Here is a 24,040-nt window from a genome sequence, read left to right as displayed (position 1 = left end):
TGAACCTTGTGCTCTACATGATTTGTAAACTAGCTTAAACTGAGGCTAACCTAGTTTTTCAAATAAGGGGGTACTCCAGCACAAAGCCATTGTAGCTGTGTTGTATCAAGTATTTGATGTTAACTCTACTTAAATCTCCACAGTACCAGTAGATCATCCACTCACTTGGGTCAATACTAAGGGTTAAACTCCAGTAAATCAGTAGTGAACTGTGAGCACTACTGCTGGGCCTTTACCTTGGCCATCACCGCCAAGAAAATATGTCTGCACTGACAGAAAACCTCAAAAACAATAGTATGTTGAATCGAAAGCACTCACCAGCTGTAATCCTCTAATGAACGATGACGAGGATGTCAACAACTCTTTGGCTTTTCTATGCTTTCAGCCTTTGCATTGGGTATTTTCCCGGCGTTGAAATCAGGTTCATATAAATGTCAGGATACATGATTTCCGGCCACATATCAATGTTCATAGACCACTTGTTTGGTTGCTTGTATGGATCCATGTCGAGTCCAGTTGTTTTAAATTTCATGTTATATTCCACATTTTCCCGGTCTCGCTGTAGTTACTGCTATACTCCGCCATGTTGAGCCGGTTTGTTTTTGCCACTCAGTCTGACTTAGAGGGGCGTGGCCCAAGGGGAAGTGACGTATGTGCATTCCCTCTATTGTCATGAGACACCAGCGTGGTTTGTAATACTAATGAAAGAGATTAGAATAATAATCGTGACAGTCACATTGAGCAAGTATTAGGAGACTATCTGCTGAAACAGCAAGGAAATATAGAATAACTGATTGTGTTGACTCCTGGGCTTGTGTTGTGGGACTGTGGGTGATAAAATGTTTTAATGACCCAGTCCCCTTTGGACAAACTCATGAGATTCCCAGGTCTTTGAGAGGAAGAATAGTTTGGGTTATTCAGGCTCTGAGGTCATTTACAACTATTATAAATAATGCAAGACATAAAACCAACAGAGAATATTTAGTCCTCGTATTTGAATGCCCTGCAACACTGTAAATCCATGCTGCTTACATGCAGTGTGAAGTAGGCTACTCTCCTACAGCAACAAGATGCACCGAGCCTGTTAAGCAGCTTTCACAGACACTCTGCCTTGCTCTTTATCTTGACAAACAGCCTTTCACTTGACCTATTGCAAACAACCAACTGCACATAATGGTTTCTGTCTTGTATCAAGATTCTAATTTGACTACATAATCATATTTTAATATTTAATGCGTGATACGTTTGCATAAGTGCTTGGCTTCTATTCATCCCAGGGCTCAGTGCTTCTCTTGATTGTATTTGAAGCGTCACATAGACCAATGCCTTTAGACACCGTGGGGAGTTTGCTGTTGGCCAGCTACTGCAACCAGCATCATTCATGCACAGCGAACATCATATACCCCAAAGCATTTGTGTTCGATGGCATTTCCAGTGCTTGTGGTTCTTATACGCTGCACTGTGGATATGGAAAAAGAAAAACAATTGGAACGTGACAGGTTGTCATAACCGCTTGTATCAAAAGGAATGACGTGTTGGGTACAAGTGTGAAAAGATGCAAATGACCACTATGCTAACTTATTTCAGGGGCCTGTGGGGGCCACACTGTATCTGTTGAAAGCAGTGACACGACTTCTCTGTGGCTGCTGTCACCACACCTGTAGAGATACTCTGGGGGCAAGAATGTCAAAACAAACATGTCAGGACAAAAACTACAAATGCTAGAATCTGTGCGGTCTGACCTGGAGTTTGTTCTTTATCATCTTATTTAACCCATAAAGACCCAAACATCCACCATTGACCAAAAGCATCTACTAATCTAAACTGTTGATCCACTAATCCTATCAATACATGTAAATAATTGGTGTACATACAGTTATTCATCTTTTCATGGTCATCAGATATGACCCATTTGGACATTCAGAGGCTCTGTGGTTACCACGGAAACACTGTCATCTTCTACAACATTGATTCACCAGTAAAACCCATGGAGTTGGATCAGTGACAGTAGATGGACACACTGGGTTTATGTTCAGTTAATGATAGATTTTATTTTTTTTTAAAAGTCACTTTCTTAATTTTTTTTCTGTTTTGATACAATAACCTTTGCCTTTACTCTGAGCTTTTATAAACATCTAGGTGATCAGTCAATTAAACATAGAAAGTGGATGATTTCACCAGAAAAAAATGCAAAATACAGAGGATAAGATTGTAATAAATAGTGATGAATCACTTAGGACAGGTTAAATCGAGAGAAAAATTCATTTGGGAACTGCCATAAAAGTGACACTGGGTCCTTATGGGTTAACAGAATAAATATATGTAGATATAAAGTGGCCACTTTTGTAAACTTTACATAAACCTTTTTATCTCATTGATTCATTCACTATATGCATAATACATGAGGAAAATTGGAATGCATGGGGATACACTAGTGTGGGCGCACATTTAGGATCACTGTGCCATTTCACAGTTAGGGGACAAATAAAGAGCCAAAAATGTAAATGTATCTGTAATAATGTTTATTTAACGTGTAATGTGTGACCAGTTTTTGACTTCAAACAATTTGTCAGTTAGAGAATTAACAACACACAAATACGTATGTTTAAATATCCAAAACTCATCATATAAATAACATGATATTATTAATAGAGGCAAAGCTACAGGTCAGAATCTGAAAATCCTCTTTATGGAGTCAAGATCAGAGGAGACAAGCGGAGATGTGATCCTCATCCAGGTGATTCTGTGTTACTGTCATGATGCTTTTTTCCTCCTAAGCTTTTTTCTCCAAAGCTTTTTTCTCCGATGCTTTTTTCTCCAATGCTTTTTTTTCTGCTTCTTCAGCTTTGGCTCGGTTCACCTTGCCCTGTTCTCCCTGGTAGTAGTCTGACTCGATCCAGCCCCTCTCCTCAGAAAGCTGAACATAGACATCCCCGTCGGTCTCGGTGACTGTGTGGACTCGCTGCTTCACACCCTTCGAGTACCATCTGGGCACACGCTGCTCTTCCCTGGGGTCAACACCCCTGTACAAGCCCTCCCCTTTGGCTAAAGAGATCTTGTACTTGTGGTTCGGACAAATTATGCACAGCTTGCCGTCAAGTTCCTGCATGTGTGTGTGTGTGCAAAAACAGGTAAACAACACAATATGGATTTGTTGTAAGGGCACTGAGGCCTTTTACCACATTTACATAACATTATGCAGGTTTGATATTTTAATTAGAATATTCCATTATTCCTTAGCCTGTAGTCACATTTATGGATTTCAAATAACCTGTGACATAACAATTACAGTGTGAGCAGTTGTTCTGTTATTCTTTTGTCCTGTGACTTAAATGCCACTTTGTCTCCTGTCCTCTGGCTCATACAAAAACACAAAGTCTAATCTCTTTACTTAAAGGTAAACCTTACCTCAATGTCTCCATTCGCCAGTATTCCCCCAGCATCTGTCGAAAGGATCTAACATCAGAGTATTGCAGAATAAGCAAATACCTCACACTAACCTTTTGCTGACTGGACACACTTTAGATGTGTTATGTGCTAAAATGTCCTATAATAAAGTAAGGTGTCCCAGTGTTAAATGCCCTATAACAAGAGTTCAATCAACAGCAACTTATATTCGATATGGGTCACTGAAAGGAGGCATTTCTAATCAACACTCCTGGGAATAAATAGTTTGGAAGTGTAAGAATATCCTCTAATAGTGGTCAGACATTGCAGAATGATTAAAACATTATGGTCACAGTTTTTCTTGATTATTAGCTTGTCTGAGTTAGAGCAGTACTCACGATAACAATAAGAGTCAATAGCATGAAAGACCCCCTGATGGTAGATGATGACTATATCTCGGTCCTCAAGTGTTCTGAAAGAGCGCTTAGCTTCAATCAGCTCGTCCTTTCTGCCCACAAAATAACGTCCACCTGCAGGCTGTTCCGTCTCCTCCATGGTTCTTTGAAAAGCTGTTTACAGGGAACACAGCAATGTCATAATGAAGTATTCATTGTAAAAGAACACATTAATTTTTATTGCTGGTTCTCATGTAGACGAATCTGCAATCAATGCCATTTGTGAAGGACTTGCAGCTACACTGTATATCAGGGTAACAAATCCCACTGAAACCTTAACCACACATGAAAGACTGGCTTTTGGATTTGTCACTGGGATTATTGCGTTGGCACCTCCCATCACACTTGTCAGCTTACATTAAGTCCAAAACACCTCTAGAACATTTAACCAGAAAGTCAAAAAATCCAAGCAAGGACATCTCTGCCCACTCTTGTCACTGAGTTGCAGTAGCTTTAACCCATAAAGACCCAGTGGCACTTCTGTGGTAGTTCTCAAATTAATTTTTCTCTATTTTTTTTTAACTTTTTTTAACCCATAAAGACTCAAACATCCATCACTGACCAAAAGCATCTATTGATCTAAACTGTTTAATTCCTGTTGATCCACTGATCCTATCATTACATGTAAATAATTGGTGCAAAATTCAGTTTGTCATGTTTTCATGGTCATCAGATATGACCTATTTGGATGTTCAGAGGCTCTGTAGTTACTGTGGAAACACTGTCATCTTCTACAACATTGATTCACCAGTAAAACCCACGGAGTTGGATCAATGACAGTGGATGGAGACACTGGTTTATGTTCAGTTAATGACATATTTCACTAAAAAAGTCACACTCTCTTCAGTTTTTTTGTTTTTGATATAATAACCCTCAAGTTTAATCTGAGCTTTTATGGATATCTACATGGTCAGTACATTAAATATTAAGAAAATACCTGATTTATACTTAAAAATGCAAAATGCAGAGCATAGTATTAAAATAAATAGTGATAAATCAGTTAAGAAAGGTTAAAAATAGTGAAAAATTCATTTGGAAACAGCCACAAAAGTAGCACTGGGTCTTTATGGGTTAAGTCATTTATCACCATCTATATTATCCTCTATTTTAATTTTTTTCAGTGTAAATCATGTATTTTCCTATATTTAATTCACTGATTATGTCGATGTTTATAAAAGCTCAGAGTAAATTCAAAGATTATTAGAACAAATGTGAAAAAAACTAGGAAAAATTGACCTTTTCAGCAAAAATATCTTTAATTAAACATAAAAACAAAAGTCTCCATCCACTGTCACTCCATAGGTTTTACTGGTGAATCAGTGTTGTAGAAGATGACAGTGTTTCCACGTTCATTACGGAGCCTCTGAACATCCAAATGGGTCATAAATGATGACCATGAAAAGATGAAAAACTGCATTTTACACCAATTATCTACATGTATTGATAGGATTCATGGATCAACAGTTAATAAACAGTTTAGATTAGTAGATGGGTTTGGTCGATGGTGGGTGTTTGGGTCTTTATGGGTTAAACACAATCAAATCAGCAAAGTAAAGCCATAATATCTATCTAATCATCACTACTCCATCCGCTGAAATGATTTTTGATCTAATAAACCTCAAAACAGTAAAGATCAACAGAGCAAAATCCATCGGCAGATCATAACTGGCATACATCCTGTAGATACATATAAATAGCTGACTATTCAACTGACCCGTAACATTATATTCCCTAAGCTATGTAGCATAGATGGGCTGAAGGAAGTTACATATAACATTTATCCCCTGTGAGCTTTTGTCACCCAGATGTAACAGTCCTACATAATCTGTGTGCTTGTTCTCTGTCATACTGTACACCAAAAATATCATGATGCAACAAATCCAGACCCCAAGTGCGATCTATGTAGTGGAGTGGAATAATGAGCAGTTCAGTGCAGGTTGAGTAAGCACAGTAGTAACGGTAAATGTCTCATGCCTCTGACTGAACCATACACATGATACACAAACAGACACATATTTATTTATGCCAAGAAAACTACACATGTGCTTCAAATACTGTAATAGTTTCCCATATTTCATTTTTCTTTTTTTCCCTATATAACATTTTCTACTTTTAGCTCACCAGAAAATAATATACTCCTATTTATTTATCTTTTTTTTTTTTTTTTTTAAATTGAGGTATTTACCTTAGAAGTCAGTGACAATGTCTCCTCCTCTGAGCTGAACAACTTAACTGCTGACAACTCGGGGTTTGTGTGGGAAGGGGGGGCCTGTCTCCATTATCTTTAGACTCAGGCTGTCTTCAGTTCGCCCTATCTACACTGGGTACATTTCTTATCTGTCTCCCACAGGCACAACAGCCATTTGATTATAAAGGCACATATAACAAGTCTATCCTAAAACCATTACGTTTAATTTGCCAGTCTTTCTATCTGTATTAAGGAGAGATTCACAAAACGCAAATCCTATAATTAATTTTAAGAATGACTTTAAGTATAATAATCACAACAATTAAATTATGAGCCCACAGTTTTAACACGTAACGGGGTATTTCTAATATGAGCTGCTACTGCATCACATTTATTATGTTTCCCACTACATCACATTTTTGTTCCATTAAAGGGAATGAGTAACTTTTAGGATTTGTAAAGAAAAAAATAATCCTGAAATAAACATATTTTTCACATGTATTACCACCTTTTCTGGAGATGCATTGATATACCTAACAGTATTTAGGCTAAAAAAAAAAACCAAAACAAAACATAAAAACACCTATATCTACATACTAATCATTCAATACTGATTAATAAAGACCGTTATGTAATACAACCCTGTCTATAAATAAAATTAAGCTTATACTGTATATAACCAATATAGCCTAATAATGCTTTTAAATAAAAGAATAAAGCGATAATAATATTATTATGATTTCAATTAATTTAAGGATTAAATATATGATTTTTTGGCTATATGTAAGATTTTTCCGGTAGCTGCTTGTAAAATAAAAGCAATTTTACAAAGCGGAACCATGTACACCAGTGTTTGTGTAGGTAGGATTCATTACTGGGTGCACAGCGGCACCTCACTGTGCTGCAGTCCCGGTATGTTCGTGTTAATGGTGTTGAATCAAATCTAATTAGTTTTCTGTCTATACAGCGTAAGTGCTTGACATTTTTAATTATAAGTCAGTTTACTTTTGCATATGTGACCGTGTTTTTGTTACATTTAAGAGATATGGTCGGTTTTAAAGGTCCGGTTTTATGCGACCTCTCGTTATATTAAACACATTAAACACTTGCATGACACACAGATTTACTCCTGTCAAAACATTAACTTAATATCCAGTTGCACCAACAGATGAAAATGTGTGTCAATATGCTGAATTTGAACAGAAAAGCCCGCACTAAGCAGGTTTACACTGCTGATGGTGTTGAATATTTAGGGGAAAATATCTCATATCTTATTCATATGTCAACATCAGCACAACGAAATGCAAATAGTTAAATAGTTTTTGCGCCTTGAATATGATCTAAAGTTCATTGGTAAACCTGATATGACTTAACATTGTGCACTACTATTCTATTACACGTTAATCTGTACTTTTATATTTGATAGCTTACCTATACAGGAGTATACAGTTTGTAAATTTATTGTCATACAGGGTTTGTCCAGGTGCTTGAAATCCATAGAAATGCTTGAATTTCAATGTTGTGTTTTCAAGGTCTGAAAAGTGCTTGCAATCATAACTCTGTGATGTCATTTATTTATTTATTTTTAATATTTACTCTGCCAGGTTAGATGGCATGCCACAGCTACTTACAGAGAGGTGATACATTTAGAAAATAAGACTCTGTGTCAAAAAAGAAAATTACCAGATGCTGTCAGGTCGACTCCGGGTACATTTTTATCGTAATCTTTGTCTGGGTGTGAGTGTCTGAAGAACACCAACTGGCTTCCCTTTTTTTGTTCAAAAGTTTGTTTGCTACTTTTTGCTTTTTGCTATAATGAAACATCATTTTAGATTTTTATAGCATAATTCAATGGACATCATTGTGATAGAAAGTGAAAGAAAAATAATCATGAGTATATGTATTCCTGTAAATATGTATTATACCTCAGTGATAAGGTGCTGTGCTGGAAAAACTTGAAAATGACCGTTAAAAGTGCATGAAACGTACTTGAATTTGACCTTGAAATCTGTGTACGAACACTCATTATACTATTCTTATGGTTTTTGATTAACATTAATAATTCTATAAATAAATTAATTAAAAATAAGTTTTTCTTCTGTGCATATTTGGATCAAATGATTAAAAGACTTGTTTATTTGAATAGGGAGATGGCGCTGCGTGCCTGTGGCTTCATCATATTTCGGCGTGTAGCCACCTGTCTTCCTCCATCAGATAGCATCGAATACCTCCTCCTGCAGACTTCATATGGAGAACACCACTGGACACCACCCAAAGGTGTCTATAAGTTCCAAACACGACAAAGATTTCTGATCACAAAGAAAAATACTGTCATGCTGCATATATAGGGTGTCCCATAAGTCTCCATACATAGGAAAAATAAACATTTCTTGACATAAACCATTTTTTATTTATATAATATGCTCTATATGACTGCCATTTTGTCTGGAACACATTTCAATGCGTGTCTGCTGAAGAACTATAAAGAAGAAATATAAAGAAATACATGTTAGAACCCTATATGTATGGAATGTATTATGTCTCCTATGTATGGAGACTTTTGGGACACCCTGTACATCTTCATTCCATTTCTCTGTGCTATTAGATGTTTGTGCCTCCCATTAGGTCATGTGGACCCGGGTGAGGACGACCTCACCACAGCTCTGAGAGAGACCAAGGAAGAGGCCGGTCTGGGACCAGAGCATCTGCAAGTCATTGACAGTTTTTTGCAGAAGCTGGAGTACGAGGTGCGAGGCAGACCCAAGGAGGTGCTGTACTGGCTGGCTGAGCTCAGGGACCCGGGTACATCGGTCACTCTGTCTGACGAGCACCAGGACTACCGCTGGGCCCGGCTGGATGAAGCCTGTACTTTAGCCCAGTACAAGGACCTGCAGGAGACACTGAGAGCAGCACAGAGACACTTAGAGGCCCAGAAGGACAAACAGTGACGAGGCAGAATATGCGCAGATGAGGTGATTTAAGGAATTATAATACTGTCTGCAGAAGACAGTGCCGAGAGTATCTGTACAATTGAAGTGACTGATGATTCTAACTCCTTGTGCTCTGTATAAAATTTATCTCTACTGTAACACTCAATCACCCACCCTCTGTCAACACAAAAATAGATAGTTAGAAAATGAATTACTGCAGGAGAACAGGATTTTCAGTGTCTTTGTATCCCATAAGTCTTATGTACAAGATCGATTTCTAAATGTCATGAATATAAATGTAAATAAAATAAAACCCTGAGTGAAAACCAAGTAACACATCACTGGAGTTGCAGTCTGAGTTGAACCCAGTGGAGCATGAGTGGAACTAATGTTAATTCTGGTTTTATCTGTATGTAGTTTGATGTAGATACGCATATATCACAGGCTTTATCACAGGCTTTGTTTGTGACATTTTATGTTAAAAAGGAGAAATCAAGAAGAGAATATATGCAGTGAGAGATCAAATTGGCAAAGAGGTGGTATCCATTCACAGGAGAAAATCTGGCAGCTCTAAGGACAAGGTAAATGGATAAAAGAGAAGTTGTAAGTTGTACTGATTGCCACACGGTGGGGACAAAAACAAGAAATCTATGCAACACTTTCTATGCATTGGCTAAAGGGGATTAAAATTGGATTTACACTGACATCAAATACAGCTTTTTTTTTTTTTTTTCAAATGAAGGTAAAAAGTAAACATTACTTTTGCAATTCTTAAAATCAGATACCTGTAATGCATATAGTTTATGATGTTAGAAACTATATTAATGAAATGTAAAAGACTACTACTTGGCAATTACTTTGTATGACAATCTGGTTATAAATATCTAATGATATACAGTGGAATAACAATGGTCAATGGTGATTAACTAAACAATAAATGATAAATATTTTTTATATTCAAACGTAATACTTGCATAAAACAGTAGTAAAAGTAGATGAATGTAAGTTTAAAAAAAGAGTTGTTTAACCCTTAAAGACCCACTGCTACTTCTGTGGCACTTCCAAAATATTTTTTCTCCTATATTTACCCTTTCTTAAGTGATTTATAAACCCTTATTATGATATTATCGTCTGTATTTTGTGGTTTTTCAGTGTAAATCCAGTATTTTCCTACATTTAATTTGCTGATCATGTAGATGTTAATTAAAGTTCCCATTAAAGTTGAGGGTTATTATATTAGAAACACACAAAACTCAAGAAAAAGTGACTTTTTCAGTAAAAATGTCAATAATTGAACATAAAAATAAGCGTCTCCATCCACTGTCATTTATTAAACTAAAGTCACACTCTCTTCAGTTTTCTTTGTTTTTGATATAATAACCCTCAACTTTAATCTGAACTTTTATGGACATCCACATGATCAGTACATTAAATATTAGGAAAATACCTGATTTACACTTAAAAATGCAAAATGCAAAGCATAATATTGGAATGAATAGTGATAAATCAGCTAAGAAAGGTTAAAAATAGTGGAAAAATTCATTTGGGAACAGTCACAAAAGTAGCACTGGGTCTTTATGGGTTAAGTCATTTATCACCATTTATTGTTATATTATTCTCTATTTTAAGTTTTTTTCAGTGTAAATCATGTATTTTCCTATATTTAATTCACTGATCATGTAGATGTTCATTAAATCTCAGAGTAAATTCAAAGGCAACAACAAATGAGAAAAAAAAACAAGGATAAAGTGACCTTTTTAGCAAAAATATCTTTAACTAAACATAAAAACAAAAGTCTCCATCCACTGTCATTTATTAAACTCCATGTTTTTTACTGGTGAATCAATTTTGTAGAAGATGACGGTGTTTCCTTGTTCACTACGGAGCCTCTGAACGTCCAAATGGGTCATATCTGGTGACCATGAAAAGACAACAATCTGTATTTTACACCAAACATTTACATGGATTGATATGATTAGTGGATCAGAAATTATTAAACATTTTAGATCAGTAGATGGTTTTGGTCACCAGTGGAGGTTTGGGTCTTTACAGGTTAAAAGTTACAATATAAACCTTAAATGGTGTAGAACAGTGTAATCATAAAAGAAAATACATCCTGGTGTGACCCTGATCACTGCCACTGTACAATATATAACACTCAGGCTGTTGTAGAAGCTGCAGGATTAACTCATGTTAAAAGCCTCTGCTGCAGAAACGAAAAAAAGCAATTAAAGAAACAAATACGTTCTTGTTCATTCGTAAAGCAGAGTGGCAATGCTCACTTCAATTAAATGACATTTTTCTCCAGGGTTTTTTAAAGAAGGCAGTGGGCAAAGTACAAGCTGAAGGAGGTCAGTAGAAGTTACCTAAGAGTCACTTTCCAAAAATACCACAAAGTAAAACTGTTGAAGGAGCATTTAGCTAAAGCGTTAAAGTTCTTTAAAGACTAATCAGGGTAATTCATTGTGTGCCTGGTAGAGCATGAAAGCCCCTTTCCCGCTAATAAAACTGCTAATTGTTTTACATTTAAATTACCACCTCTTTTCATGCCTGAACATTCACTCCACAATCTCGCTTAGGCACTGAAGTGTCTCAGTCCATACATCCAGTATCTTTAAATACGGAGCTAGGATGTAATTACCATGTAATAGTTACAATGATATTGCATTATTTTCTCCATTAAAGGTTAGTTCATCCAATTCTGTAAAAACTGCAGAATCTAATAGTGCTTTCAGTATTCGTTGATGTTTTCCAGACATTTGCACCGGAAAAAATCAAAATCTCACCAAATGTATTTTTTCTCATTTCTAGTCAAAATCTCTCATCACACTTAAAATAAGACATAATCACCTAAAGAGTAACTTTTCAGTGAGATATAAGAACTTATTTTCAGACAACAGATCTTGAAAATCTTATTTTAAGAAATCTTACCAAGATAATTTTCACTTGTTCCATTGGCAGATTATTTTGCTTAATTCAAGCCAAAATATCTTGTATTAATTTTTTTTTAAAACTTGTTTTTAGAGGGGTATTTTTTCCAGTGTGTATCTACTCCATCTAAGTACAGTTGATGTAAATTAAGATTTCATTTGTGGTTTTTCAAATCCACTGCCACTCTTAGCATTCAGTTGATATTTACTCAGATCTGATGTTTTTTTCTGTTATTTGTTCAAGTGTGATTAGTGTCAGATTGTAGTTTTTACAGTCACACCCCTGGTTCAAAGCACCAATATCTCAAAAACTAATGGAGATATTATGGAGAGCCTCCATTTCAGGAGTGGATGATGGAAGTGGGAGAAGTAGCAGCATATAAAAGAATGTCATACAAGTTGCAGGACAAGATAGAAAAATATCTTTTGAAATAGAGCGAATACCTGGAATCTTTATATTTCAATGACTAAATGCTAAGAGGATTCACACTGAAAAGACAGTGATCACATACCTTACGTATGTATGTGTGTATATTATGATTAGACACCTCTGTGTAGATATTTATGGTGTATGTATACATTATATACATGGATACTCAAAGTTGATGTATGCGGGATAAAAAGCCACTATATCGATATGAAGACCCCCTCTGGTTGCGGGTGGGTGATTGGCCAATGCTCTAATGTTAGTATTTGATGTGTGATGATGTGATATGTTTGGAAAAAGGAAATCAAAAATGCAAGTCATTAAAAAAACTAATGGAGATATAAGGAACATACACTGCCCAGCATCCCAAAAAAGTCACACATACAATATTTGACTGCACCACCTTTGGTTTTGATTCCAGGAGACATTCACTGTCACATCTGTTTTGCCACATAATGCTTCTGTCATGTCACAATAAGGTTCATAATGTTTTTTCCATCCATAGCCGCATTAATTTTTGATTTCTGATGATGTGGAATCAGAGCATTTGTATCAAATCTTCATCCCGTTTTAAATTAGAGTCTGGACTTTATGGAGGCTAATCCATGTGTAAATGATGTCTCATTCTCCCTGAACCATTCTGTCACAAACGTGATGATCCTGATCAATCCTGCCATTGTCCAATCTGTATGACGTTAAAGACATGAGAGGACATTTTCTGCAGTTATACTTAAATAACCTGTTCCAGCTGAAACATTATTAACCCCTGCAGTACTGACCCATGGAAGGATCGGAACTATTTGCTTATTTAAATCCAGTGAATGTCTCCGAGGTATCAAAACCAAAGGTGGTACAGTGAAATATTGCATGTGTCACTTTTTTTTGGCTGGGCAGTGTACAGGGGTTGGACAAAATAACGGAAACACCTTAAAAAATCAACAAAATATAATTTAATATGGTGTCGGTCCGCCTTTTGCGGCAATTACAGCCTCAATTCTCCGAGGTATTGATTCATACAACTTGTGAATTGTTTCCAAAGGAATTTTAAGCCATTCTTCAGTTAGAATACCCTCCAACTCTTTTAGAGACGATGGCGGTGGAAATTGACGTCTCACTTGAATCTCTAAAACTGACCATAAATGCTCAATAATGTTGAGGTCTGGGGACTGTGCCGGCCATACGAGATGCTCAACTTCATTAGAATGTTCCTCATGCCATTCTTTAACAATTCTAGCTGTATGGATTGGGGCATTATCATCTTGAGGTGAAGGTGTTTCCATTATTTTGTCCAACCCCTGTATTTTGCATGGTGTTTACTGGGAGTACTAGCATTACTTTCTAGAAGTATGAAACAAATTGGAGATGCAGCTCTACACTGTAAAAAATGACTGTAGAATTAACACCAAAAAGTTGTAAAATTGCAACATAAAAAAACTGTAACTGAAAATACAATGCAAAGTTGTTTATTTGAAAAGATTTTTGTGTTAATGAATAAATCAAATATAGCTGTAGTTTTTACAAGAAGAGTATGTTAACAAAACCAGATTTGTATGTAGAAATTATATATATCTATTATTTTGAGAAAATAAAACTGTAAATTGAAAAACAATGTGGTGTTGTTTAAATTCCAAGACCACAATGTTGAAGTAACAGATTAGCTTTTTTTTTTTTTTTTTTTAACTAAAAAAGCAATAAAAAAGTAAGCATCTAACAATTTAACATTTCAAACATGTAAATTAACAGGATCAGTTGGTAGTGAGTCGTCCAATGACCAAAGGCTTGGCTGTTTGAGTCCTGGCTCCAACTATTCAAATGTTGAAGTTTCCTTGCAAGACACTGAACCCTAAATTGCTCTCAGTAGGGTTTTGTAAAGCGCTTTGGGCATCATGAAGGTGTATAAAATGCACTATATAAGTGCTGACCATGTAAATATACATGTTGAAAATGTTATTTAGTAAATATGTTTACGGTTTGATGTGTTTTTAACAGTATTGTTCTGGTCACCACAGCTTTTTTTTTCCATAAAAACAACAGGAATTTTTTTTTACAGTGTAGTCTGAATGCAGCTCCAGGTTTTTCATAGAAAAATAGATCCAGTAAAAACTGCAGTGAGGTTAGGATTATCTACAGATTACACAGAGGAACACTTCAGTGCTATGAGCGCCACACATGAAATTTCACTCACCTCCATTATTTATTTTTATATGTTTTAAGCCTTATTGGGTCTTTATCGGATAGCGGATGGTAGAGAAAAGACAAAAGATTAGAGCAGAGAAAGGGTAAGTCACCCAGACTGGGACATGAATGAGGGATGGTGCATTTACTCTTAAAACTGTAATTTTTTACATGCATTTTCTAGGCACAGAAATGTGTCTATGTGAAATAAAGAATATGATTATACTAGCGGCAGCAGCTTCAATGAAGTACTGTTTTATTTTGAATGATGTGTCAACTTAACCACAATAATTGTATGCCTCGGGTTGCATAACACTCCTATATTACTCCAAAAACCAGCGTGATATGTTGTCTGTTACCCATAACAAACATCTGGTCTAAGGAACAGATACCAAAGCTATATCGCAAACAAACCCAACAATGTATTTTTTTTAGACAATAGAAACTTTATGAGTGACATTTGCATCCTCACAAAACACAAAATGAAGAAAAAAGTAAATGAAAGAAGAAACCGGCAAAGACAGCATTAACAGCAATAGGCGTGGACACACTGTGGTAGCATTGTGTACACACTCAGGTCAGTTCATTCAGTGTGTGGCCGTGTGAAAACCTCAAGAGGACCTCATGGTGTCGGCGCACACATGAAAAATACACACTTGTGCACACACATGGATTAAATGAACTAAATGATTTCATTCAGTCTTTTATATGTAGCAGTGTGTATAGAATAACATCTCAATACCTTAGACTGCAGTCATTTCTTAGGTTGGGTTTGGGGATTTCTTCATCCCTTAGAGATAATAGTTGTCAGTGGCTTATCAAAAAGGCCTCCTTCACTTTTCTCCACTGGCCCTCATTATGACAACAAGGCATATTATATTAAAAGAGGAGAATTGTAAGAATGAAGAGCTCTAATCAGATTTCATTTCTATCATATGGGCTATACTATGCCTAGATCTGACTAAAAACAACGATGCTCATTTCAATCTTTAAATTTGTGATGGGAGGCAAAAACTTAATTTTAAGACTTGCAGTTTTCTTTTCATTATCTACTACAATTTAACTTCTCTATATGGTGACAGATGGGGTGAAAAAGAAATAATGACCACATCAAGAAAAGTTCAGAATCCACTTCCTGTTGTGCCATGATATGAAATCTGTTATAGGAGTGTATTTTTTTTTTTTCCGCTTGTCCATAGTCTGTCTCGTTCTCCATAGAATTCACTCTCTGAGCCTCCGGAGCGCAGGGCCGGGTGAAAAGTTTCACTCCTTTGGCTTCACATTAAAATCACATGAAAATCCTCTACATGCATCCATCGCTCCATTGTCTCTAAAACAAATTGCTGTCGGGCTGTACTTGGTTTCCTTGGCATTTAATCCATCCAAAGGTTTATCCAGCACTTCACTGTGGTGATCAGGGCAACAGGTTCATACCCTAAACCACAACACACAGCTTGAACATGGGGTTTTCTTGATGTCAAACAAGTAACATTAATCAAACTATGCTGTTGAGTCACATGTTCAAAGGTGCGTGTTTTTTTTTTTAAACCAGTCAAATCCATAGTGAGCTTGGGCCTCCCAGCAGAGCGCTAAAGCATGGTGAAAACACACTGAATGTTTTCTCCAGGTCCAAAAGGTCATTTGGCCAAATGTGACAGAGGTCTGCACAGAAACAGGAAAAGAAAACCCTGACACTGTAGCCAATGGATGATTAATTCATGTAAAAACTCTCAAAAGTACACATACACACTTGGGTAACAGGCAATCAGTGTCATATTCATTCATTTGCCAATGTGGAGCTTAAGCTGCACATTGATTTTGTCTCTGTCCACAAACACACTCCTGATGTGGTGTAGCACATTACGATGTCCGGGTTTCATTAAAATGCATTTAAGTTGGAGTCATGGCGCAAAACTTAGCATTTGCGCAATTATCACAACATAATGTGAACACTGTCAGGGAAAAAATTCCAAGAGGTGCGTTTTGACTTTTGTTGGTAATCTAATTCTAGCCTACTGAGAAGGAAAGGAAACTCAGTCACATGTTATCACGCTGCCGGTGTGATTGTGGATATTTCAGTTCACTCTCTGCCCTCAAGCGACAACCAGTGGTGCACAAACTAAAGACGGTGATGGTGAGGAGCAGTTTGTGTGGTAAATTTCACGTTTTAATTGTTTTTTTTCCTCTCTCAGTTAAAGTCTATTGAGGCCCTGAGGTTTAAGAGGCAGAGAGAGGCATCAGAGGTGCTGCGATAAATGGTCTTCTCATCGTTCACCTCAGACCAAATGACTTTGCTTTGAGGGGTCATGTGTGGAGCAGTTTTGATTGACACTACAGAAGGCGGGGCTAATAGGGGCGGAGTCAGGGTGAGTCAGAGCCTGCGTTAAAACTGATTGCATCACAGTTGAATGGACAGGCGTGTAAGGGACAGAGGTATTCTGCCACGGGACACGCTGATGGACAGTGACAGGGCAAACTGGCCAGCTCACTGACGGGTTAATGAGCCAAAACCGCTAAGTGTCCCTCCGCCCGACTGCCTAGGCCGCCCCAGAAAAACAGGAGACGAGTCAAGGAGGACAGAATCTCAACCACCCAAGCAAACAAACAAAGCAGCAACAAAGGAAGACACGGTGGAAAGAGTCAATCAGCACAAAACCATACAATCTGACATAGACTGGCTGGTTAAAAAAGCCAGCCAGCTTCAGAGGGGTTCAAGAGACCACCACAAAGACAGCTGTTTTCATCATTTATCAAAAACTAAGACTGTTAGTTTATGTAAAGGATCCTTTAGAAACAAACTAATACAATCTTTTTATATTTGGGAATTACCTGTACGTCACTGAAATAATGATACAATACAAATGCTCTGAAGGTTTTTAACCTAATTGCATATACAACTGACACTACTACAATCATTTTCTCAACTAAATTTTACTGGTACGAGAGGTGGATTTAAAAAAAAAAAAAAAAACGCTTTTCTGTCCATAGTTTTTAAGCCAGTTTGAGACCAGATTGTTTTCTTCAGGGCTGAAAAACATAAACTGTAAGGACTTGTTTTTATCACTTGCAGGTGACAGAGCTAAACAGATGGCAGTGCCTGAAAACAAGCGTACAAAGCCAAAATATCTGACAAAGACCTGTGACTACATCCAAGATAACAAGGTAGTGTAACAAATAAAGTCCTACCCCAGGAGATAACAAAACTGCAGAAACATCTCTCAGTAGAGAATATGCGCAACGGTTGAGCACAGATTAAAAATAACTGAAATTTCAAAGTTGAAAACATTTAAGTTACAGAACTAACCTTTGATTTTTCAAAGACATAATTCACCTCCAATGTCTGAAAAAGTCTTCTAGCCATCTGGATGAAAATATACTGCCTGATGTGCAACAAAACACAATTTCTGACTCATTTCCCATTAAGGTAGCCAGCAGACTGCCATCTTTGTTGTGCATTGGAAACAGAGGCACAATCTGGGAAACAGGCTACTTTTTTTTTTTAATTGCATCACAGACTAAAGACATTTTCTTCCAGATGAATAAAAGTCTCTAAGGATTCAGAAAATGCTTTTAGAGAAGCAAAAGAAAAGCTTAGAAAGGCAGTAAGTTTGTATAAACACAAGATTCAAGGTCCTATTTAAACATCGACAGTGGGGCTGTTTTTTCTCCACGTTTCACATCACACAGATGTAACAGAAGTACATCTCTGCAGAGGTGTGCCATCACTCCCTTTTTTCAGGTAGTGTAGAAGAAAGAGCCTAGCTAAGATGCCTCCTCAGTGGTATTTGCATCATTAGAATATAATTAAACATCAATATCACTCTTGGATGTATTCTCAAATACATTGGAAAAAATTCAGTTCTTAAACTCTGCAAAACATTTGATGCCAGACAGAGTGCAAGCTGCAATTAAGGCAAATGGTGGAAACACCAAAGTCAGACTTTCAGGGAATGCAAGGGCAACAAACTTTTGCTGAAAAATTACGTAATCATATTTAAGAACTGTTGTTTTCCCAATCATTTGTTTTAGTTTAATAAATGATGAAACATTTTTGGCAGTAGACTTTTGACCCCATAATATATATATAGATATATGCACACACACATACATACACACACACGCACACATTGAAAATTGTAACTTAACACATAAAAGAAAGAGGGTGGGGAGTTGGCAGGGAGGACTTAGCATCCAGGTCATCACGAGTCTTCGTTGCCTGAGTCGTCCTGGTTGTCATAATGTCTGGTGGATGTCCCATCATCCTCAGTGGCGCTGATACCTCCAGCTTCACCTACGGACTCCATCTCGCTCTCATCTTCATCTTCGTCCTCCTCCTCCATGTCATCATCATAGAGGTCATCGTAGAGAAGGTCTGAACTGCTGTCCTGGGATGGAACCCTGGTCTGGACGCAGTACTCTGCCAATGTGGTGGGCACCTTGACGCCGTCCCGCTCAGCTTCTGCTGCTGTTGACATCACCTGTTTCCTGAGGACAATAAAAAAGAGCCGACAGAAATGTTTACGATTATTTCTAAGTGCAGTGATTGCTTCGGAGAGACATAGTACATTGTAAACACAGTGTGCATTAGCCTTCGTGCGGATAAAATGCTAATACACTATTACTACCTGATAATCTCTGCATACTCCTTGTCCTTGCCCTTGCTGTCCCTCCATTTGCGAAACATGACAGAGGCATCCACATTGGCGGGGGAGAAGGTGTTGGGCTCATTGAGCAGAGAGATCACACTAAGAAGGATGGTTCTGATCAGGGAAAAAACAACAACACAAACAATGAAACAAGAGACACATGCAGGCAGTTTGACACCCAGACAGAGACGGCATCTAACCTCCTTCTCCTTTGCGACTCAGTTACATGCTACACCCATCTACTCAGGTTTTCGAATACAAACTCAGCACTTTTCCTCTAGTTGTGTAGGAAACATATTTTGCAGAGAAGCTAAATATATAAGAATTTCTGAAAGCTCCCTTGCAGTAGTCTGCTGTTCTTACAGAACAACTGTACCTTCTTTATTTTCAGTTTGTAGAATTTAGATTATTCCTCATTTATTTAGATTTTTACACTTTCAGATGGGCTCTTCTTCACTAAGCTTTTTAAAATCCCTTTATCCTTTCAATAAACAATCATTATCTGGGCCCATCCATCACATTGGCAATAACTGTGACTCTATACAGCGACGCTGACAATGTGACTGATGTAGGATGGAATAAAACCCTGCTACAAAAAGCAAAACATATTGTGTGTTATCAATTACCTGACATTCTGGGTAGGGTTCCACCTTTCAGATGGCAGCTCCCCGCTTTGAGGGTCATCGACAGGAGGGTGCAGGATGGAGATGCATACATCTCCGTTCTGAATGGGGAGACCACCGCTCATAATCATACAAACTGTGAGTATTATATAAACTACATATGTCTAGATGCAGAAGGATTTTTAAAACAGCTTCCACATTAGGAGGTACATCTATAAAACAAAATAAATGACCACTTAACAGCTATCATGAACAACATTAAAACCTGTTAACAGTGCAGTGCTCATTCAATGACCACCACAGAAACCCCTTACCTCATAGATGTTGGGGTGCCACATTTTGGTGAGGAACCGGAAGGTTGGTGGGGAGTATGGGTAGTCAACAGGAAACTTGATGTGAGCCTGTGATAAGATAAAGAGGTTGACTTATAACACAGGAAGCTGAGCAAATATTATGTTTTGTTAAGTGTTAGGCCTTTGAGTCTGTGGACTCCTATTTGTGGCTGCTGAGGCCCCAGAGAAATGTGAGACGATATCCTAGGACAGGCCTAGGCTGCACGTTAGTGTGCTGGATGTGGTCTAATACACAATATTTTTCATATTCACAACAACAAATAAATTGTTGATGATATTTTTCAATATTTTGCAGGTGAGACTCAAACTGCAGAAAGGGTAAGTTGTTTAAACTGTGAAATGCTTTTCACTTCTGAACTTAGTCACGTCCTCAAAGTGTAAGTTTTGAGTAAAAATAAACCTACTTTTAACTGACATGCAAAGCCTAATGAATATATAACAACAATGTGCCTTCCTGTACCCTTTCTTTTCCCAGTAGAATAATCTAGCACACATTAAGCCAAGACAGCCACACTTTGAATCAGATGATACCTTATTATCAATAGTAACAACTAAGTACAGAGCTACATATTCACTTAAGGGTCCATGTAGGCCTTTCCACATTATTGCACTATTACAGAATCTGCTTAAGTAGACTTGTACTGAATTGGTCCCACTCAGATAGGACTATCATTAATCTACAACTAGTCACAACACCTCTGGAGCCCTGGGGCATGAACCACTCAGATACACTGTTACCCATGAAACTGGAATTATATATTTTTACCTCCTCTCATGAAATGATTGTGACAATGTGATTTATTCTTGATAGATAAAATGTAACTAGGACTCAATATGTAATCATTGCACCTGGTCAAAGGCAATTTACTGATGCGTACAAAGAGGAATGTATCTGAAAAGAAAATTATTCCAACTTTATGGGCAACAGTGTATTATACCACATCACCTCCCATACGAGTATCGAGTACTGGTCATTTGCTACTTAATTATATGTTCAGTTTCTTGATGTGAACATGAATACTTGAAATATACAGATATGCCCCAGAATACCATCAATAATAATTTTAACATTATAACACACTGCACCACACGATTCAGATGGATAAATGTTATTTCATAAAAAAAATGTACAACCTTACTCCTCCAAACCATATTTACTTTAAATGAAGGTAAATTGGCCCAGTGCTAGAACACTGTAAAAATTCCTAAACACCCGACAGGTCATGTCAGGTTATATTTAACAATGTGCCATAGTGTCAAAGTGGCTTAAACTAAGTGCTACAAGCTCACAGAAGGAATGGAATGTCAGGTTTAATCTGGTGATAATCTGGAGCATTTTATGTTATATGTCTTTGTCAAAGATATGCGGTCCAGCTAAAATAATACTACTATTTAGTCTTTTTAAATTATTTCTTTCTCTTAATACCTTAGTATCTCAAGTGATGTTGAGTTTGAAACTAACTTTTGATATAAGTAAATAAAACTGATTAGACTTTACTGTATTATAAGAAATAGATGTCACTGGTGCGCATAATGTAATCAATATACAGAAGAAAAGCAAGGCAATAACTGTGCTGTATTATTTCAGCATTCCTGACCTCATCTGCAATGCCCCAACTTGAATGCAGGGACTCACTGTACTGCATTCTCCACAAGTCTCACTGAATATGTAACATGAAAAAGGCAAGATGAGTTTCATCATGTCCTTCTCTCTTACTCTTCCTCCATGCTGAGGTGCCATTTATATCGGTCTCATGGCTAAAAATAACCTTCTGAAGCACAACCATCATACAGTACAGGGGGAGAGGGCTGGACAAGGAGAAAGGAGGCACAAAAAGATATACTGAATATTTAAAAACAATACTGGCTCCTGGAAAGCACTTTGAGATTACTAAAAAATTGTGACCAGCAGAGATTAGCAGGTAGGGATGAGTAAGTAGAGGGGGCAGAGGTCATTGCTGTATATGTAATTTTAGAGAGTGCAACAGCATTTCTAGTAAAACTTGTTTTGAGCTCAAACTGAAACACATAAACACAGATCTACATGGTTCCCAAGTTGCAGCAATCTCCCATACACTATTCAGGAAGACTTTGACAGTGAAACACAATTATCTTACAAATGTACAGGTACAAATAATGTGAAAATTTATTCTAAGAATGCTAATGTGTCACATTACCAAATGGTGCCCTAGTATTCTTGACCCAGCTGGGAATGTATTTTGACTTTTGTCCTACCTTAAAGTAGCCCCCCTCATACAGTGTGTTTGGGGGCCCGAAGATGGCCACTTCCCAGTTGTAGAGGTCAGACTCTTCAACCAGAGTGATGCGAAAACCCTCAACTGGCTGCTCCTGCAGGGACTTCAGCTCCATCATCAGGGCCTTCTGGGAACTAGGGGTTGCCTGGTGGGCCATGTTAAACCTACTTCTGACACCGTAGATGAGTCAAAGGTAGGTGGATATTGAAGTGAGGAAACACCAAATATAGGCTTTAATGAGATTGTCAGGACTCAATATGCATTTCATGATAGTCTACAATTTCTGACTATTTATGTTATAATACTACCTCTGCACTAAGCACCTACAGTATGTTAGCTGTGTTTGCATTCACATTAGTAATTCTTGAACACGCCAGGACAAGATAAACAACAAACCTGAATAGATATTAGCCCTGGTGCTAAACTAAGGTAACATTAAAATGATAAAACATAAACAGGATATGTGGCCTGCCAAGCTAGCTTAAGTCAGTGGTTACTTCGCAGGCCCTTTATGGGGAAAAAGCAAAGTTAATGAAAAGTGTTTACCTCTGTCTCCTTGCACTGTAATATGTACTCGTTTCGTTACAGCTGAAAACTGGAGGATAAACTCATAGGTTGTCCATGCTAGCTTGGTTATGTCTTGACAAAGAGACAGTGACAGGAGCAGTGGATTTTCTGCTAAAGCCTATGGCTGGTCCTCGTGTTGTGTTTCCGAAATTCTTTGTGTGCCAGTGTTGACAGTTGACATGGAGCTAATATCAGTGTAAATCACGGTCTCCTGCGGATCATTCTTGGGCTCGAAAGAGCAAAGTGGCTCTCCCTGACATCTCTCCGTGCTGCTGGTTCGGTTCGGATAGGCGCTCAGCTGATCCCTGCTTGTTTATGTTTGTTTATCTGCTCTCTGGCTGTCTCAACTTCTCCACACGTCAGCTAAACCCCTACCGAGCAACTTCGCTCAAATGGAGCAGCTTGTCTGCCCTCTACCGCTCCCTCCGGCACAGTGGCACTGTAAACGGATGATAAATTCGAGCCTACGGTCGCTAAAATGACAGTAAGTGAGAGGTTTACAATCGCGAATTACAGTGTATTAATCGATTTTTATTTTCCTCCCATCGATGCTTCCTGCTATCATTGCGCGTGTCTGTAAAACGTAAGGTACGTACAGATCTGACGTGACGTGCGCGCACTCGATCCTGAAAAAAAAAAAAAGTCACTGCTATAATATAATGTATTTTTTAAATTTATTTTAAAGGTGCATTTTTGCGTTACAACTACAGTTACGATATGTACATTACCATAAAAGTTTTTTTTCAGACACTTTAAAGAAATCACAAATATTTCAGAATTCAGAGTGTTTTGTAGTTTATATCCATGTCACGAGCCCCAGAGCTATGAATACAAGGCATGTCTATCTACAAAGAGTACAAAGAATGCATGTTAGTGAGTAGTGTACCATACTTTTCCCAAGCAAAACACTGTGCTGGGGCGAACCATATTAGAGGACTGATTGAAATGTGTTCAACATTCTTCTGAGAACAAAACCCAGGTCGCCCTGTTCTCAGTAGCTTTGGATAGAGGTTCTCATTATAAAACTGGGATTGGACAGATGAGACAATACTGGTGATTCTTGTTATACACAGAGAGTAAATTTCCAGGTGGATCTAGTAAATG

At 37.5% G+C, this 24,040-nt stretch overlaps 3 protein-coding genes across 6 annotated transcripts; 1 reads left to right on the top strand and 2 right to left on the bottom strand.

Annotated features, from left to right (window-relative positions):
• Positions 1–2,556: 2,556 nt before the first annotated feature.
• Positions 2,557–6,126, bottom strand: rfesd (Rieske (Fe-S) domain containing). The gene is made up of 4 exons (XM_030133521.1): positions 6,028–6,126; positions 3,786–3,956; positions 3,409–3,443; positions 2,557–3,103 (listed from the first exon to the last, which is right to left on the bottom strand). Exons 2-4 carry the CDS (start codon positions 3,940–3,942, stop codon positions 2,774–2,776), a joined length of 522 nt encoding a protein of 173 aa, XP_029989381.1. The 5' UTR covers positions 3,943–3,956; positions 6,028–6,126; the 3' UTR covers positions 2,557–2,773.
• A 773-nt stretch (positions 6,127–6,899) lies between these two features.
• nudt2 (nudix (nucleoside diphosphate linked moiety X)-type motif 2) lies at positions 6,900–9,296 on the top strand. Of its 2 annotated transcripts, none has more exons than XM_030134426.1 (3): positions 6,900–6,998; positions 8,177–8,307; positions 8,656–9,296. In XM_030134426.1, the coding sequence occupies exons 2-3, from the start codon at positions 8,181–8,183 to the stop codon at positions 8,976–8,978; spliced, it is 450 nt and encodes a 149-aa protein (XP_029990286.1). In that variant the 5' UTR covers positions 6,900–6,998; positions 8,177–8,180; the 3' UTR covers positions 8,979–9,296. The 2 variants fall into 2 exon arrangements, with proteins under 2 accessions (XP_029990286.1, XP_029990287.1); XM_030134427.1 differs by having other exon boundaries at positions 6,965–7,001; positions 8,181–8,307.
• A 6,274-nt stretch (positions 9,297–15,570) lies between these two features.
• On the bottom strand, positions 15,571–23,513 carry ube2r2 (ubiquitin-conjugating enzyme E2R 2). Of its 3 annotated transcripts, none has more exons than XM_030134424.1 (6): positions 22,916–23,513; positions 22,350–22,545; positions 20,076–20,162; positions 19,765–19,862; positions 19,118–19,252; positions 15,571–18,977 (listed from the first exon to the last, which is right to left on the bottom strand). In XM_030134424.1, exons 2-6 carry the CDS (start codon positions 22,524–22,526, stop codon positions 18,692–18,694), a joined length of 783 nt encoding a protein of 260 aa, XP_029990284.1. In that variant the 5' UTR covers positions 22,527–22,545; positions 22,916–23,513; the 3' UTR covers positions 15,571–18,691. The 3 variants fall into 3 exon arrangements, with proteins under 3 accessions (XP_029990284.1, XP_029990283.1, XP_029990285.1); XM_030134423.1 differs by having other exon boundaries at positions 22,350–22,539; XM_030134425.1 differs by having other exon boundaries at positions 22,350–22,536.
• Positions 23,514–24,040: the final 527 nt, after the last annotated feature.

Source organism: Sphaeramia orbicularis, chromosome 5 (assembly GCF_902148855.1).
Source record: "Sphaeramia orbicularis chromosome 5, fSphaOr1.1, whole genome shotgun sequence".
Lineage (NCBI taxonomy): Eukaryota > Metazoa > Chordata > Actinopteri > Kurtiformes > Apogonidae > Sphaeramia > Sphaeramia orbicularis.
Note: the sequence above shows the minus strand (reverse complement) of the source record. Positions and strands in the feature narration are given on the sequence as shown.

Bases quoted from the DNA above. Each gene is read 5' to 3' on its own strand.
- rfesd (XM_030133521.1), bottom strand. From the start codon at position 3,942: ATGGAGGAGACGGAACAGCCTGCAGGTGGACGTTATTTTGTGGGCAGA. The intron at 3,444-3,785 runs GTGAGTACTGCT...TCCTTTCGACAG, and splicing joins TATTGACTCTTATTGTTATC to ATGCTGGGGGAATACTGGCG. The intron at 3,104-3,408 runs GTAAGGTTTACC...ACACACATGCAG, and splicing joins TGGCGAATGGAGACATTGAG to GAACTTGACGGCAAGCTGTG.
- nudt2 (XM_030134426.1), top strand. From the start codon at position 8,181: ATGGCGCTGCGTGCCTGTGGCTTCATCATATTTCGGCGTGTAGCCACC. The intron at 8,308-8,655 runs GTGTCTATAAGT...GCCTCCCATTAG, and splicing joins CCACTGGACACCACCCAAAG to GTCATGTGGACCCGGGTGAG.
- ube2r2 (XM_030134424.1), bottom strand. From the start codon at position 22,526: ATGGCCCACCAGGCAACCCCTAGTTCCCAGAAGGCCCTGATGATGGAG. The intron at 19,863-20,075 runs GTAAGGGGTTTC...CTCCCCATTCAG, and splicing joins GGCACCCCAACATCTATGAG to AACGGAGATGTATGCATCTC. The intron at 18,978-19,117 runs GTAGTAATAGTG...TATTGTCCTCAG, and splicing joins GAGTATGCAGAGATTATCAG to GAAACAGGTGATGTCAACAG.